The sequence below is a fragment of the Macrobrachium rosenbergii genome, chromosome 15 (genome assembly GCF_040412425.1).
Source record: "Macrobrachium rosenbergii isolate ZJJX-2024 chromosome 15, ASM4041242v1, whole genome shotgun sequence".
NCBI classification, from domain to species: Eukaryota; Metazoa; Arthropoda; class Malacostraca; order Decapoda; family Palaemonidae; genus Macrobrachium; species Macrobrachium rosenbergii.
The window spans coordinates 42,154,699-42,173,360 of NC_089755.1; the positions used below are offsets into that span (position 1 = coordinate 42,154,699).

General features: G+C 38.3%; 1 protein-coding gene across 1 annotated transcript in view; it reads left to right on the forward strand.

Moving 5' to 3' along the window:
- Window positions 1-18,662, forward strand: part of Reph (Regulator of eph expression) — a 67,371-nt gene that overhangs the window by 24,515 nt on the left and 24,194 nt on the right. Inside the window, exon 2 of the mRNA XM_067117133.1 lies at window positions 16,544-16,675. Within this exon, the coding sequence (XP_066973234.1) occupies window positions 16,544-16,675 (132 nt within the window). The remainder of the gene's footprint in view (window positions 1-16,543; window positions 16,676-18,662) is intronic.

The window sequence follows — 18,662 nt, forward strand, 5'->3', positions numbered from 1 at the left end:
TGGTCCATGCTGAGGTGGTAATAGCTGGATTATTTTTAGATTGATGCGCATATCTGTCACATATAGTGCGTGAACCTCTCCTCCTGCCTTCCTTCCTGCCCTTGAAGCAGCTGCTGTTAAATCGAATTGCGATGATGTAAGCTGTTACTTAGGTGTGCGTGTTTAAGCCGTTCATACACACATTACACACACACACACATATATATATATGTATATATATATATATATATATATATATATATATATATATATATATTATATATATATATATATATATATATATATATATATATAATCACACATGCGAGATTCCAGTTCAGTGATTGTATTAATGCATTTTATACAGTTAATTGTCAGTGGTGAAATGTATTTATCGAGTCCGCCGTCCATACTAATCATGTGTGCGAGAGAAGGAAGGAGAACCTTCTTCTTCTTCTTCTTCTTCTGTCAAGGTTGACGTTGGAAGTGATTCCCATGGTCATGGCTTGTGAATCTGGCATTCGTTTTGTGTTGTGTAATTCAGCTGTCAGTGAAAAGGAAGGTAGAAAAGAAGAAGAAGAAAAGAGGAGGAGAAGAAGAAGGAGAAAGGGGAGGAGGGAGGAGGAGGAGGAGGAAGAATTTTCCCCGAGACGCGCATCGTACAGTATATCCACATCACTGGGGATAGGAAACGCAAGCACGTGTTTGCTCGCACTTCCTTGCGAGCTCTTGCCTGAAGGAGGTGGGAAGGATGGAGCATCCGCTAAGCTTATGCGGTGCTGTTGCAGTTGGTCGTTCCCTAAATGGCTCTGAAGAATGACAACCCCCCGTCCTCTCTTTTTCCCAAACCCCTTTTCTCCTCCCCCTGTCTAAGAGGTACTTAATTAGGTTACCCTCAACTGAAGAACTTTCGATAACTACCGGAAGCTGAAAGGAATATTGTTTATTTTTTTTGGGAAGTCCGTGCCTTTAACCTCAGCTATCAGGCTTTGGAATTCTCTCCCTCCTTCCTTCCGTTTCCCCCAACCGCTACAGTGTCCTACCTCTGAAAAGAAGCTTCAACTTTTACTCCAACTACTTTTCTTTAACCAGTCTTTTGCTCACAACCTTGAGGCATTAGGGATCATAAAAAATAAAATTTTTAACGTAACGCCAAATTACCTCTCCTCTCTCTCTCTCTCTCTCTCTCTCTCTCTCTCTCTCTCTCTCTCTAATCATGCCTGCCACATCTTGCAAGATAACCATGATTAAAAGGGGAACATGGTACATGCTATGCATTCTGGGAACGGAGCTCAACATGTGAGAGCAACCCTTGTTCTCAGCCCTATACCTTTACAAGGTTTGTGCTTATTTCACTGCTCGCGTACACACACAAACACAGACACACACACACACACACACACACACACATACACATATATATATATATATATATATATATATATATATATATATATATATATATATATAATATATATATATATATATATATATTGTAATACTGTAAAGTTCCTTAGCTCTGTGGCCAAAGTTAGAAAATGCTTCTCCATAAATGGTTCAAAACGCCAGTTCCAACGGGAACCTTTAACGCTGGAACCAAGTTCCACAGCGGGTATTCCGAAGTTTCCCCACCGGGTATACTCATGTATACCCATAACCAATACAAAACTTTGGTATATATTAATATGCCGGGTATCCAGAAAGCGAGAGTCCACAAACAATATTGCACATGAGTTTTGCTATGGTCAAAGGTTTGAACTTCCTTCTTCCGTAGGGTATAAAAGTAAAAATTTGTCCTTAATTGTTGCTAAATGCCCATGTGGATGGAAACCATTTTTTCACTCTTGTAAAAAAATGCCACAAGCATTTTCGGAGGTCAAGTTAGGTAATAAGTTTAACGAGATTAATTAGTGATGAGTGATGATAACAGGACTAATGTTGATGATTATTTTGACTGGGTACTGGTAGTGCTCATGTTTCACAACTGCTTTTAACAGCATTAGTAATAGAGTAGCCTCAGTGATCTCTCTCTCTCTCTCTCTCTCTCTCTCTCTCTCTCTCTCTCTCTCTCTCTCTCTCTCTCTCTCAATACATTCAGTGCAGTCACTGGCCCTGAGTTCAGCATGGGCCTAAATAGAAAAGTAAAAGGTATTGTAAAACAAACACTGAACTTCGACGTGCTGGTACGGTAAAAGCTCTTATGGGTTGCTGGTAAGAGCCAAAGACCGTGCTGGCATAAGACCAGCTTATTGTCACAACAACAACACAACAGCAACAACAACAGGAACATTAAGCCTCCTCATGAAAGCTGGCGAAAGTTATGCCTGGCTCACGTCATGATTTCCGGGTTACCGAAAGTACTCTTGCATCCGGAGCCATTAGGTCTAGTTTGTTATTCTTAAATTCCTACGTTACTTACTACTTTGGTTATTACGACGGTTGCGCAGTCTTTCACATTAACTCGAGCTGCCATTTGCCTGCAGCTTGCAAGCACTTGCCCGATGCGAGTCGATAATATGGAAGCAAATTTTTTTTTTTTTTTTTTTTTTTTTTTTTTGCCGAGCCGGGTCAGTAATACAGAAGCGAAATTCAACATTTTGTTTTGAGACTACAAATTCATTTTTTTAATGGGTTGAAAGTTGCGTCGTTCATTCACCGAGTCTAGCAAAAATTTTAATTTGAAATTTAAAAGATGCAAAGATGTACAGTGAATTATATTTTTCTTGTGTTGTAATCGATTATCGTACTAGGTAAATTATTCTTTTTTTTTATGGAATGTGGGGTATCATTAGTCTACTCTTATCAGCGTTGCTGTGTTATCTATTTGTATGTTTGTTATAAGAGAGAGAGAGAGAGGGAGAGAGAGAGAGGACAGATCTCTCTCCAAGGACAGCCGTGGCACGGAGCACCCCTCACAGAGAAGAGGTTAGACCAGTCTTACAACAAGCCAGGCTGGAGACCTCCTTCGCCTACAAATTCACTCCCCCAACTCTTCTTTTTACAACAATGGTGTATCCTACCTGGCCCCCTTTTGCAGGGGATGATGTCCATACCCTCTTAGCCTTCAGCCCTTGCCTTTTAAGAGCCTCCCTCCCCCTCCCCCTCCCCCTCCCCCTTCTCACCTCCCCCATTTTCCCTTTAGCCTTTTTAAAAAGTGTTGTGTGGTTTGGCCGTGATGGCTTTGATGTGCACGGGGGAGTCTTATTATAATCGAACGTTGTAGCTTTTGTTATTTAATTTTTGGGGGTTACTTACATTCATAGTGATGATTACTTAACACTAATGATAATGATATAGAACTTAACTTTTATAAAAATGCTTTTAAAATGTTTCTCTGTATATTAATGGTTGAAATATCTTTGCTAGATATTTTCCTGGATCTTAAGTTTTATTCACCTGAGTTTCTCTCTCTCTCTCTCTCTCTCTCTCTCTCTCTCTCTCTCTCTCTCTCTCTCTCTCTCTCTCTCTCTCTCTCTCTCTGTCCTACTCTTTAGGCGTGACGTTTTCTCCAGACTTTCCTTTTAGTGCAATGTTTTGGTGAACCTGGCCTTATCCTAGTACAGTACAAGCATCACTCGACTCTTGATGTTTAAGATTAGCTGAAGAGTTTAACATCATTTATCGTAAAGGATCAACGCTAGAATTTAGTACTCACGTAATATGTGTATCTTTCACTCCTATAAAAAATATATAGTATTTTTTCTCCCATGCTCTTTGCTTTTCACAAATGCGCGCCACTGAGCTTACGCTCAGAAATTAAGAGATGCGGTGTGCATTTGTGTATGCGTGCGCATTCGTACACGATCGGCTGCTTTTAATTTTTTCTTTCACCCTTCACTCCAGTGTTGCCAACAGTGGTGCGTGAAAAATGTTGCTTTTGCGCAAGGATCACTTTTGCCTTGAAAGCCTCCAATGATAAGACAGTTGGGATAGTGTTTGCTAACTTACTAAGCCCCCGCCTCTCTCTCTCTCTCTCTCTCTCTCTCTCTCTCTCTCTCTCTCTCTCTCTTTTACATCCCTCCCCACTCACTCCCTACTCCCTCATTCCCTCCACTTTCCCTCCCCCCCCCACAAGCAAGTCACGACAGCGTTGCCATAACCTGTCCATTCGGGACTCTTTAAAGGGAATGCAAGAATTTGCCACTCATGTTTTCGAGCTGCGTATCACTGGGCTCGTTACTCGGTCAAGAATATCGGTGAACTCTCAAGAAAATGGCTGGTATTACCTCCATTCTCCCTAGATTTAATTCTCGGTGCGATCGACCCCCATAAATACGTCCGTTAACTTGTCGAGTTAGCCCGAGGAGTAGCTACAACCGACACACGACGACGCAGTGCTTGCAATTGATTGTATGCTGCATGCTTTTGATGAAGTTCTTCGGTGGCCTTGGTTGCTTAAAGGGAAGCATTATTTGTTTTCCACTTTTTTCTCGCCGGGCTGACGGCAGGGAAGACAAGACAGCGTGTCTCTCTACTCTTCCACCTCTGCTCTTTGAAAGTGTCACAATTTGCGCCATACCCTGAAATTTTGCCGGTTCAGTTGCCAGGTCATATTTTTATTTGTAGGCGTATGCCAAACGGCTTCACATTTTGCCGTGATTAAGAACAAGCAGCATCGAGACAACGAAAACAGCCCCGAGTAAAAATTCCTTGGTAAGAAGAAGCGGAGACGTAACAGAATATTAGAGGCGAGAACGAGACGAGTTTATCATAATTTTTTTCTTCAGCGCTGTGGTGCAACTATTGTAGGTGTCGTCTTGCGACGTGTTAAGTGTGAGTTTCTCTCTCTCTCTCTCTCTCTCTCTCTCTCTCTCTCTCTCGTATGGAAAATAAAAAAATAACCTAATCCTCGGAATCGGCCCGCTACAAATGGACTACAATGCACTTCGGTCTAACCCCACATCACAGAATACGGAATTATACATGAAGGTGTTGCGCCCGCATGAAACTGTAGTCATATTTAATGTAGGGGGGAATCATTGTGGAAGGGAGGAGGGGCTGGCTAATTCGTGTGTATCTGTGTTTGTGTATGTTTATGTGCGTTTGGGTCGAATTTGGTGTTAATGTGGTAAGTGATCTTGAGGGGGTACGGGAACCCTATGTGGTGTTTGAGTGTGAGTAAGTGTATGTGGTGTATAAGTGTGCTCGCGTGTGTGCGTAGGTGAATGTGTAAGCGTGAGTAAAAAGAGATGGTATCTATAAGTGGTTTACAATGATAGTGTGTTCTAGTACCGTGCAGCTGGCCACAATTTATGCACTCTCTCTCTCTCTCTCTCTCTCTCTCTCTCTCTCTCTCTCTCTCTCTCTCTCTCTTGATGAAGCTGATGTTTATGCTTTTATCCGCATGTGTGGTTTTTACTACTACGACGACGATTAGCTCGCTGCTTTGTATCATGCTGCTTGTTTTGTTACTCTAGTGTTCCTCGTTCCTGTGGCGTGGAAAATGTTACGCCCTTCCCTTATCCTTGTTATTAAATGGTTATATGATCGTTGTTAGTTGTCTTATTGATGCTGCTGTTGTTCGTTGATGAAGTGGTGGTGTAGTTATTATCGTCATTAATATTATTATGTAACGTTATGTAAAGATCATTTATATTTTTGTTTAAAAGACTATATATATGTATGTATATATATATATATATATATATATATATATATATATATATATATATATATATATATACCCTCTATAAAGCATGTGTATTCAGTGATGACTGATTTCATGCATTTTTAAATTATCTTACATTTTTAAATCATCATAAATTGATTCATTGATAATGAAAGGACACGGTAATTAGACAGAAATTCTTTATCCAAAAATATATTTCTTGTCGGAAGTTCTTCAGTGAAGAATAGTATAGTTCCCAAGAGTCCTACTTGCTGAGTACCGTGGAATCTTAACCATGTCATTGTTTTTTTTATAACGGAAATACAGAGTTGTTATGATTCATGAGTAGCGGTGGTTTTATCTGTAGTTAGTAGTAGTTTTAAATCATCCATATTTGCTTGTTTCTTTTGGAAGTAGATCATTTTAGATCTTTTGGTTTAAAGTCTTTTAAAAAAGAAAGGTACTCAGTGCATAGCACATTTAGATTTAGATTGTAAATGAGAATTAGGATTGTATACACATATATATAAAATATTGCTTTAGAATATGCTGTAGATCCGTCTCTTCAGCATATATTTTGCAGAAAGATCTGATTACTTTTTTTGCTGTTCAAGCACTTGAGCTGCCTTGTGGCTGGAGTGAACCAATTCATATTAGGTTTTGTTGAAATTTAAATTCTTACAAAATCTTATTTAATTTTGTAAGATTTTGTAGAAATTTAAGTTTGTAGGATTTTGTAGAAATGATACATTGGCCCTTCTGTTTTTGCTGCTAGCCTGTATGAGGTCTGGTCATTAACAGATTTTGTGCTCTTAAGATGTCTCATTATATTTCATCCATAATTAACTCCGCACCTGTGTAAAACTCAGGTACATTTTCTGTGCATTCTGTTAGCTGGTAATTTTGTTTTAATGGTATACAGTTCTGCACTTTTAGAATATATGTAATACATTGTTATATTGTCTATTGCCTTTTCGTCTTCGTTCATACGTCATCAGCGAACATTTTTATGCCTCGGTTTTGTTAACTGAACAATCTCTCTCTCTCTCTCTCTCTCTCTCTCTCTCTCTCTCTCTCTCTCTCTCTCTCTCTCTCTGCCCACCAAACTGAACCTTGAAGTCTAACATGTCGTAAAATAGATGGCCCTTGTTGAGGGAGGATTGGAGGTGGGTTGTTCAACTTAGGTCTCTCGTTTTTATTTATGCATTATGCCCCAGCCATTCGCTGTGTCTTTAAATAATAATAATAATAATAATAATAATAATATAATAATAATAATAGTGCAATGAAAACAAAATCTATAGCCATCTCTCTGCCAAGATATTTTAAATTTTGCACAGCTTTTTTTTCCATAGCCTACGTGGCTCTTTATTAATAATAATTTCACGTAAATATGTAGGAGATTTCAAGTTTAAATAGCTATGAATCCCCACAGTAAATCCTCATATCTTTGTAATTCCATTGTAAAAATAGTAGGACCACCTCGCGTTAAAATCATCGTAAAATCTGTGCTACGACTGGTAGACAATACCGAGTGTGATATCATGCCCATTATTAGAAAGTCAGAGGCCCCGCCATAATTGTCGCTGGATAAGTTGGTACTCGACAGTCTGGATAAAAGGACCAACTCCTAACAGACTTCTCGGGGATGAAATTCTTGAATTGAATGGCAGCCGATATTGGCAAATGCTCTGAAATGTTGCTTTGGAACAGAGGGAGAAGGAAAGCAGATGATCGATCTGCCAACCGTGTCGGAAGAGTAAGGACTAAAATAAAAAAAAAATATGGCCGTTGCTTACAAACATATAGCCTATATATATATATATATATATATATATATATATATATATATATATATATATATATATATATATATATATATATATATATATATATATATATATATATATCTCCAGTGACGTTGCGAAGAGCACAGCCCTGGGATAAATTTTGCTTATAGAGAGATTATGAGACTCGCAGTCAACAACTGCCACATCCCGGAGGCACCTTTCGTTTGACTAAGACAAACAGCTGCTGGCTGAAGATGGAGGCAGAATACGTGACTTGCCTGATGTGCACAGACTGAGAGTTGCGATGAGTTGATTAGTTGCCGTTCGTCTTCTTTGCTTCTAGACTTATAAAAGCCAGAAATGAGTAGACAGTAGTAGTTGCTGTTGCAGCTGGGTCGGCGCGGCATCACCGCTTATATATTTGTTAGTAATTTGACCATTGAAAGCTGGTGTGTGTGTGTGTGTGTGCTATGAGCCAGTCAGCCAGCCAAGCCAAGCCAAGCCACCTTGCCGAGCAGGGCAAGTAAGTGCCTGTGCCCTGAGGCTGTTGCTAGTTGCCTCCGACTCAAGCGCTCTTGATGTGGTGGCCGTGTGGTGGTGATAGTAGTACTTAGGGTGGGGAACTTCATGCTTTTCTTTCCTTCTTTCAAACACCGATCTTCTCCTGCTTCTTCGTCTTCTTCTTCTTACGCTGTATAGGAGATGCACTTCTTGTTATGGTGCTTGGCGGCTCTGTTGCAGAGCTACAGCTTCTCTCTCTCAAACTCGGGGTAATGAGAATGATGATACTGATGTTGAAGTATAAGTATGTGATTGATTGGTGTTTATTCAGAGGGGGTTTCCTAGCATTGCTTGTTTGCGTGTCTGGGTCGGATATAGGTAGACCTGGTGGAAACATTCAAATGTCTCTTTCCGTTAGTCGATTTGTTTCTTTCGCGCAACGATAATTGTAGTCGTTTTTCAACGTTTTTTAAGAGTTTCAACTGCAGCTTTGAACTTTGCTTATTTGAATTTCCATTGTCATAACTTTTCTTAAAAAGAGAAGTTTTAAAAGATCCCGTATTATTTTGTTATATTATCGATTAAAGGTTTTAAAAAGAGGGAGGAAAGTCAGTATGTGTGCGAAGAACTAAAACTCAGCCATGTACTGTACTCGGCAACTGCCTTGAACTTGAGTTAGACATTTAAGCACACATGATCCTTGGAGAGAGAGAGAGAGAGAGAGAGAGAGAGAGAGAGAGAGAGAGAGAGATTGCAGTAGTGGACAGAAGATTGCAAGTACAGCGTTAGTGCGCATGCTATTGGCAGCTGTAGGTTGTGGCTACATTGGTCTAAATAAAGCCCCCCTTGTGCATGGGTTTCACCAGCTGGACGCTGTAGAATGGACGTTATAGTCTTGATTATTTTACCTCTTCTCTCGTGAATTAAGCTCGCTGGCTTTTCCTATCTCAATGGTTTAGTCCTTTTGTACCGGGAGTCCCGGATAACGAGTGTGTGTAGTACTACACTAGACGGCAACACTGGGAGCGGGCTGGGAAGGCATGATGGGACGGGGAGGGGTGGGAGTCCCCCCTCTGGGTTTGGACAGGGTTTGGGGGTAAGAGTATTCGAGTAAGCTGCTGTGTCTATAGTTTTGTTTGTTGTTGCCATAGGAGTAATATTATTGAATGCTGACATTTATTATTGATTTTTCCCTGTCTGTCGTCCCACGGAAGTTTTGTCGTTGTCTGAATAACTGATGAATAACTGACGAGATTTCGAGAAAGCTTTTGAATTTTTTCTTACACTTTCATTGCGCAAGGACTCCCGTAAGTCCGTGCCTTATCTTTTTAAAAGCCGAGGTTAATCTCTGACTCATAAAGAATGTGTATTGTTTATTGTTTGTATACAAACGGCATACGCGTAGTCTTAAACAAGATTACACCAACGGTATGGGCTGGCTTACATTTCCACGTGCAAGTATGAACGTGCAAGAATTGGCGTATTTATGTATATATGGATAGGTGTGTATAAATACACGCATGCGTACGTTTACGCATGGTGTTGCATCTTCAGGGAACAACTACGCTACAAGTCCACAATAATTCATGATTGAAAGCTATGTCTGTATGTATATATATATATATATATATATATATATATATATATATATATATATATATATACATACATAATATAGTAATTATACACTCAACGCAATGATGAGAGGGAAATAGAGGTGACGTACATTTCCTTTGCATCGGAAGGCTTGAAATTTGTGGAAATTTTTATGCATACATGATGTGTGTCCTTTGAACACAAGAACAGTAATAAAAATAAATGTCAGTGAACAAACTCAAAAGCTTGATCCTTAAAATACTGCATATTCTTGTATGGGTAAGCTGGTTATGTCGTTGGTAACACTATAAATACTAGCGTATACTTTGCTTATTATGTCACATAGAAGGGCTTCTAAACAAGCATGCGTCAGTTTATAATTCTAATCATGTTATTTTCCCATCCCTACAAAAGTGTATGTATACGCACCCAAGCTGGCTTAATATCGTCTTGACTGAAAAGAAAGTTAACGCTGAAAAGCCTTAGTATGTGAATGTGACTTTCCAAACGTAATCACGGTGTTTATCATCTGAGGTAAACTATGTAGCTTTTACCTTTGGATGTCGTTTTCTCAGATGTTCTGTCGAGATAGACACCATCTATTATTTCTTTGATTTGCCTAAACTTGCCCTTTTCCTTCCCCTGCTTTCTCTTCTTCACACGGAGTTTTATTTTGTGGAAATGTCTGGCAAAACTTAGGAGGGAATGTCAAGCGTGATTATTGACGTTTTAGTAAGAAAAGGGGATTGCATTGTCAATACGGGGTGTTAGGAATAAGTTTATGCCTTTCAGATTTTTGATAGGGAAGGTACTGAAAGGTAGAAGGCATTCAGGCTGTCCAATGTATGCACAGAAATATGATTACTTTCGTCGAGGTGCCAAGTCGTGTTTATAATTGCCAGAGAAAGAAAGCCGTCCCAGAGAAGTTGGATGTCTATTTTTAGTTCGATTGCCACCTGTTAATTTTGTTTATTTAATCTGGAGGCAGCAGAGATGACGAAACGTTGAGTCTTTTCTTAGGGCGTTTGTGCTTTCGTTTGATTACAATCTCGACCGTTAAAATCAAAGCTGTTCTAAAGGATATAGTACTATCATTCCCCCTACTGACCAATGAGAGGCGTTGAGAAAGTACCAGCGCCCCCGAAAAATAAAAACATTTCTCTCTTAACTTGTTTGGTAACACACCCCGTATTTAATTTGGCTAAGTAGTGTCGTATCGTTGAAGTATGCATCGTCGTGCCAGGTCGGAGCAGCTGTTACAGCACCTGCAGCCACGATGGAGTCTGATTTGATTAGCCAGTGTTGCATAGGTTATCACATTTACCAGATGAGTCTGATTGTGTTGGTTGGCTTGGAGCGCGTCACAGCGAAAAGGGGGTTTCACTCTTCGTCGTTCTTCATGGTGGATCGGTCTAATAATACTTGGATCTTGTTAGTTCCTCTGACACACACAAAATGAGCCTATGATTCTTATTGCCGAGGGCTACGGGACTGGAAAGCAAAAGGCTTTCTGTGGACGTTGATTTCAGTAGATGGTAGTTTTAGTCTAAAGAAACTCTTTCCATTTAATTTCAGTAAAATCGTACAATGTTTGGCGCTTTACGGTTCTGGTATAACTGCAACGCGTCTGCAGTTACCATTTACCGTATAATCACCTTTGTTAAATTTTTTAAGGACTTCATTTCCCAATCATCAGGAATTGTTTCCTCATTCCATATTCTGCTGAATTTTCTACTTGATAGACAAGGCGTCATTTCAACTTCAGCTAAAATTATTGTAATAATTCAATAATAACCCGAGTGGTTTCCATCTGACTATATCAGTCAAGTTATCCCCCTCAAGTCTCTTAGCCATGACCTCACAACACTGTTCTGCCCAGCGTTGTCTTTCTTCTTATGCTATTGTTGTTGACCCATCCTTAATTTTGCCAATTATTTTCCTCTCTTCTAGCACCCGTGACACTCCCTGAATATATGGGTTTGTCAACATCATCAACCTGCGTCCAAAATGCTCTCTTATCTTTTCTTGATCTTCGTTCAACTTCGTTTAACTATAATTGAGTACTTAGCAGGTTTACTTTGTGCCCTTCAACTCGTCTCCATTCTGGAATATGTCTACAACAAGTACCTTTTGCTTTTGTCTGTTCTTTCTATTATTTATTGTATCCCCTAGCAGATTGTTATAAGTTCTTGAAGTTTTGCATTTATGAATGTATATAATATATATATATATATATATATATATATATATATATATATATATATATATATATATATATATATATATATATATTAGGTAGATAGATGTTAGTAGTAAACTTCTACCCATGGCGGGTTACTGGGGACAAGTAAAATAAGTAACTGTCACGTTTAAACTTAGAGGCTCTATAGAACACACACACACGATAAACTCCATTTCTTTCTTACCCTTCCGTTCGACGGCAATACCAGTGTATTCTTGTGTATATCTATTCTCATAAGCCTAAACTGAAGCTGCTGGAGGTGAAGTAGTCTTAATAAGGTGCTCTTTAATTCATACACAGACGTTATCTTTAGGCTGAAACGATGTATGTGTACCATTCATTAGAAGTCACCTTGGCGTTAAGCCTCATTATCGCTTTCCTCTTTACTTTTTCTTTTCATTTTTTTTTTCACATGCAGCCATGCTAATTTCTGGCAGCTTGCCGTATAAGTTAAAGGCTTCTCTCTTATTCATTATAAATGACGCTGATATACTGTATATATATATATATATATATATATATATATATATATATATATATATATATATATATATATGCTGAGGCCTTTCTCACATAGGTGGCCTTTTGGTGTTCAGTATTTTAAGGAATGGGTGTTCCAAGGTTGTGTATCCCTGTTGCCCCCTGCCATTTGTTGTTTGTGTTGTTAGTTGCATATCCAAGTCCTGATTAGACCTGATGTTGCTTAACTTTGCTAATCGAACGACCACCAATGTACAGAACGTATGCAAGTGCACGTGTTCCAAACCGGTATAGGTCAGGGTTAGAATCCTTGAGGTAGTGAGGTAGCCATTTTATTTTTATAGACACATTAGCGTATATCATTTTGATTACCTCGGTAACTTTCTCGTATTTAAAATTGCCTGTGCTGAACGTCTACGGGACCCTCATTTCATTGTATGCAACAGATTCCGCATGGAACATTCTTTTCGGATGGACATTGGCGTCAAACTTTGATGGGTCTAGTCTCACATGCTGAACGGTAGTTGTGGGGTATTTTTTTCCACCCGGGACTGGTTACCATTTGAGAGAACGCGTGGGTCATGAAGCGTGCAGCTTTATCTCTGCTACCAAGTATATGTAAACTTGATTAGTATTAATGTCGAGGCATTCAGATTTAAGTCGATGAAGCAGATCTCAGAAGGCTGGCTTAAGAAGGACAGTTGAGAGAGTCAAGTATTTATTATGACGAGTTGTAAATGAATGTGAGAATAAGGCAGACAAGCTTCACGGTGCTAACATAGAAATGGAGCTTTGGGTTGAATTGATATTCATACTACAAGGAGGATATTCAAAATATATGTCATAAATATTATTTTTTAAGGACAGCAAAACTTTCTTTGGTTGAAAACGAGACTTGAGTAATGACAAGTAGATGGAAGAGTATCTCGTTTGTGTCAAAGCAATTGCTAACAAGGTTTGTGGTCTTCATGCGGATAGGCTGACACGAGATATCAGGGAAAATGCATAAGTTGTAGGTGGAGGTCTGTGGGATAGGAGGTGGAGGACTGTTCATTGGAGTGTGAGATGGCAGAAGCATACAGATGATAGTGTTGATCTCTGATAGGACAGAGAAGGAACTTGTGAAAGTTTGCGATTGTTGGCAAGAAGAGAAATTTGAAAGTTAATGTTAGTGCAAGGTAAATTCTTAAGGCGAATGGAAGTTGAGGAGATTGACTGATAAGTGGTTGTAAGATGTTGGAGGAATATAAGCAGTTGGTACTTTAGAAGGATATGTTGCTGTAGATGACAATAATTCAGAAGAGTTGAATCATTAGAGCTGAGACAAGAAATATATATAAAATAATATCTGTTGAAGATGTAGAGCTGAAATGTCTAGAATAGCATTATTTTAGAACAAAAATTACTGAATTTTCGCTATGGCATTGAAGGATATTTTTGCATAATACATGTAGAGAAATTAGTCTAAAAATAGCGGGGAAAAAATGTCGTTGCAAAGGCGCAAATGTAGGGCAAGATCGTGTTAGGTGGTTTGGCCCTGTGAAGATGCAACTGGAAGGAAGATGGGAATAACAGTTCATGGGGAGTTTTGGTGCTGACAGAGGTCTGCCTTGACCTTGGTTGCTGGTGACAGGTCAGGCATGGTGTAACGTAGCTACCGTAGAGTCGAGGACTCCCTCGAACAGTTTGCAGCTGCAGAGGGGAAAAAGACAACAGCTTTATTGTAAGATCTTGGGAATTTAAGGAGCATCAAAAGTAAGATGAACATTTTATAAAAACAAAGAGGCCTTGGAAGTAAATGTAAAGGTGAACAATCAGCAACGTAAAGTTGTTATATTACTTTTTCTCTTGTTCACAAGTTGTTGTGTAGTAATGTGGAATATTTAACATGCTTTTTATGGGAATTAAAAAGAAAAATATGCCAAGGGATTGATGGTGTTCAAACATATATTATATATGTATATATATGCATGTATGTATGTATAAACACACACACGTGTGCGTTTGTAACAAATGCACTTAGTCTGCTTCATATCTATATTTTCTCTGTTACCAATTGCCTTTTCTTGATGAATCCATCTTTTTTTTTTTAGCTTTCATGTATTTCTCCTCATATGCGGGGAACGAAAATTTTTATTTCTCCGAGCACAGTGTATTATTAAGCTGGCTGATCCTATCTGATATTCCCACTTATCTAGTTGAAAGGCATCTGTGGAAATCATTCTGTTCCTTTGTGTATCGTGTTAGTGTGAACTTCCGGCTTGTTCATTTGTCAGAGGAATTAAAAATTCAATGAGAACAATTTACTGATATGTTATAAGCCTTTTGAGTCTTTCTTAAGCAATTGAATAACATTTTTGTTATAATTTATTATGCAGTATTCTGGCGGGCAGTCAACATTGTACGTCTTGTATTAATGTCACTTTGCCAAAAGTGCCACCCGTCTGTTTGATCGTTTACGTTGGGCTTGAGAAAGTATAAACCTTACTTTGTATACTTGAAAGGTTTCTCCTTAATATTTGATCGTAAAGAACGTACTCAAACTTTGGTGACAGTATTTGCACTGAAGTGGATGAAATATAGCCAATTATGTATGATATATGCTTCCATAGGATAGCCTTTCAACAAACAATGATTGCATGAACGTGGAAACGCGAACAAAAACCGTAGAGAATCGGTTACAGTATATTTACGATTAATTTTACATCAGCTACGGTAAATTTATCATAAATTTTTAGTACCTTTCAGATGGAAGTATCTTAGGGAAGTAGGGCCTAAAACTTGATATCAGAACTGGTAAAATTTTTAAAAATACTGAGCAGTTAATTAAATTAACCAATTTATATATATTTGTGGGAGGCTAAAGTTGTAATAAGTTTATTTTAACAAAATATTCCCAACACTGCTGCAAATGCCAATTTCCACACTAAATATAGATTGAAGAATGAAAAAAACAGCATACTACAGTTATACACTAATTTGTACACAATCTGAACATCACAAAATCCCCATTAGCTTGCAGTGTACTGATTCACCAGGTAGAAAAATTAGATGATGATTTACTGCAAACTAACTTATGCCTGTACAGTATACATAAACTATTTAAATAAGCTAGATAGGGCCATATTACCCATCCTACAAGGTGTTGATTATTAATTATTTGTTTTCTCTGATATTGGTTCTGTGCAGCATCCCTTCAGCACCTAGCTGCAACCCCTTTCATTCCTTTTACTGTACCTCTATTTGTATCCCCTTCCATCTTACTTTCCACCCTCCGAACAATTTTTCTTAGTGCAACCACGAGGTTTTTCCTCCAGGTGCACCTTTTAAACGTTTCTACTCTCAATTTCCCATTTAGCTCTGATGAGCTGATAGGTCCCAGCACTTGGCCTTTGGCCAAAATTTTATGTTCTGTTCTGATATCGAGAAGTGTTTGGGCTCCTTCTCCCATTAGCCTTTGGCAAAAGTAAGTGGCCCTTTTTCCAACTACAGTATAAGTGGACCACATGTAATTTAAAATTTGTAATGGCGTATCAACTCCAATTGTTTCCTGATGATTGCTGTGTCCTAAAGACTGTGCAGCACCTGCTGGACAAGTGTCTTAGTTTGAAGGGTTTTAGCATTATGTGGTACTATATGAGTGCGGATACAAGGAGGGAAATAGGCCTGCTGATAATAGGAGGGAAATTAAGCCTACTGTATCCTCAATCTATAGTTACTGGAGGTGATATTGATTTTCATTTCAGCAGGGTTTTTCAAGTTTAAACAATGCTTGAACTCTTCACATGATAAAATGTACAGTATTTGTATATGTAGTAGAATTGTATTAGTTCCAGAGAGTGGGACTATTTAGCTATAGGTACACAATGAATTGTATGAGTGTTGTTGCATCAGAGAGTATGTATGTATTTGGAAGCATGCCATGTTAAAAATCAAGGACTTTTTAGCATGCTATTTAGTGTGCCAGTCAGTACGCTATCCTTTTTACCTATTACGTAAAGTATTGGAAGCCAATGCTATTAGCTTTTTGTTTTTATCTCCACTAGTGTTTTTTTAATATGCTATTAGAGTTGCTTGGTTTACCATATTTGTTAGGGAGCTGAATGATTTCAGCAATGCTAGTACCATTTGGCTTACTATTTATAGGCTAGTGTACAAAGTGTTGACTACAGTCCATATTGAAATTTTTGTAAGTGTCTTTTGCTTTTTCTCATTGAAAAGTGTTCCTCTTCATTGTACTTTATCCAGTTTTCATGAAAATAGCCACCCTTAATAGTTAAAAAGTAGGGAATTAAATGTTAATTATTTGAAAACTGATCACTTAGATTATTTTTTTTATTTCCGTAGGTTGGCAGTGAGGAGCGTGACTCTGGCACCGAGTCTGATGACGAGCAACCTTACGAGGAGCCCGAGCCTGGTATGTGGTGGTGCCTGTCAACTGTGAAAGTGATTCCCTGCAACCATCATTCCCTGCAACAATGACCCTGCACCAAGAATCCTTCTGCAACATTCCTCCTGGCCATGAGCACAACATCTTTCTTCCTCTGTGAGGTGATCGGGAATTCTGAACCTTTGTTAGATCTTCAGTAATGCTCATTGTTCTGAGTTACCAGACAGGATAATGAGCCTTATTGCGATTGTAACTCAGGAGATAAATACCTGATTGTTTCACAATTGTTGTTTTATTTTATTTTCGGGATTGACTGATAACCTGTGCATTGTCAGGAGATGCATGAGTTCTAGCTGCTTATGAGTAAGTTATTAACTTAATTGACCTAACTTCACTTTTTTTAAAGTGCAGAGGCACACTTAATGGGAAAATTACACTCTGGGGATGGCCTTATGCTTACTAAAATATTATAAAAGATTTAACACCCTCCTTGTCTTTATCAACTGATTTGGATTTCAGCCAGGCATCAGTCATCAAAGCTACATTTGAATTATGCCTATTGTGTACGTGTGAGTGAATGCAGATAGTTGTACTTAAACTTCTTTAATTTATTTTTACTACATTATCCACTTTTATTCCTGCTTTGTGTATGGAATGTTCTGTACATGTTACCATACTTGTGTCTTCACTGTTTTGTATGTTAGCTAGTAAATGTTGAATTTGTAGAAGGCATATGATAAAGTATTTTCCCCATATGTTCACAGCTTTCTAGAATCTTGGTGTTTTTCCAGTTTTTGTCCTTGTTGACTTTGGTCAGGTGTAGCCAGTTGAATAGTTTTATTGCTTTTATGGATGAGTAATAAGATTTTGCATGCAGTCATCAGAATGCCATAAAATATGCCTTTTTTTTTTTCTAGTCCCATATGTACACAAGATTAGACTTACAGGTACAGTAAAGATAATTGTATTTAATTCTTAAACTTTTCCCGTGACTTGTTAATTTTTATCCTTAAGTAAACTGACTCCTTATTACTTAAAAGTCTGCTTGGCTTCTTGATGCTAATTAAATGGAATCATGATTGTGTTAAAACTGTTTTTATAAGACAGATAAGCTTTTTTTTTTTTCACACAAATCCATTAATCATCTTACCACTCTAATGCTTGTCCTGAATACTCTTAGGCTCAGTAGTCCTTTGTCTCACGTGCCATAGAAGATAGTTTATTTTGCAGATTGCTCTGCTTTTTCTGCCATTAAGTGTAACAAACTCTTTACTCACACTACATATAAACTGAATGTGCAAGAATCTTGGGGATGGGGGTAGGTTACTCGGTGTATGATTGATAAGTTTATGTTAGAAAATTCTTCTGTAATAAAAACAGTTTATTTCAACACAACCCCATTGATACATAACACAGTATATGCTTGAATCAGTATTTAGTCGGGAAGATTAGATGCTAAATGTCCAGAGTTTTTTCAGTTTCCTGTAGAGTCCAGAAGAGTACCTGGTAAGGTCAGAACCCAAGTAATTAACGTAAGACCACTGGCAACTGGTGTTGGTGGACCATGTTTATTTTTTTTGGGAAGGGTGCTGGTTATCCTTCATCATCCACTTCATTGTTGTTCTCCACTTCCATTCATGGTACTGCCAAGAGACTTAAACTTGTAGAGGTTATTAACCATTATGTAATGTGTGGATGGTAAATATTCTACTTTTCCAATCTCAAGCAATCTTTACTTACTACAAGGAGTTTTCTTTAATCAGTTGGGTTTTGAACTTGCCATATAAAAACCCTAATGTTACTAGAACTATGGTCCACAGGTAGTCTTCTGGGCTCTACAGTAAATTGAAAACACTCTGAGACATTAATCATCTAAGTCTCCCACCTAAATACTGATTCACAGTTCTGCATCACAGTTTACTGGCTACAATAAAATGAGGGCTGGTCTCAACAAAAAAAAGACAAGTTGTTTCTGATGGTGTCCAGTACACAAGGTCTTTCTCTAATCTCACTCTGCAATCTCTAGAATTTTTGGAGACAAGCCCCACTGGCAGAGTTGTCGGGAATGAATGTCGT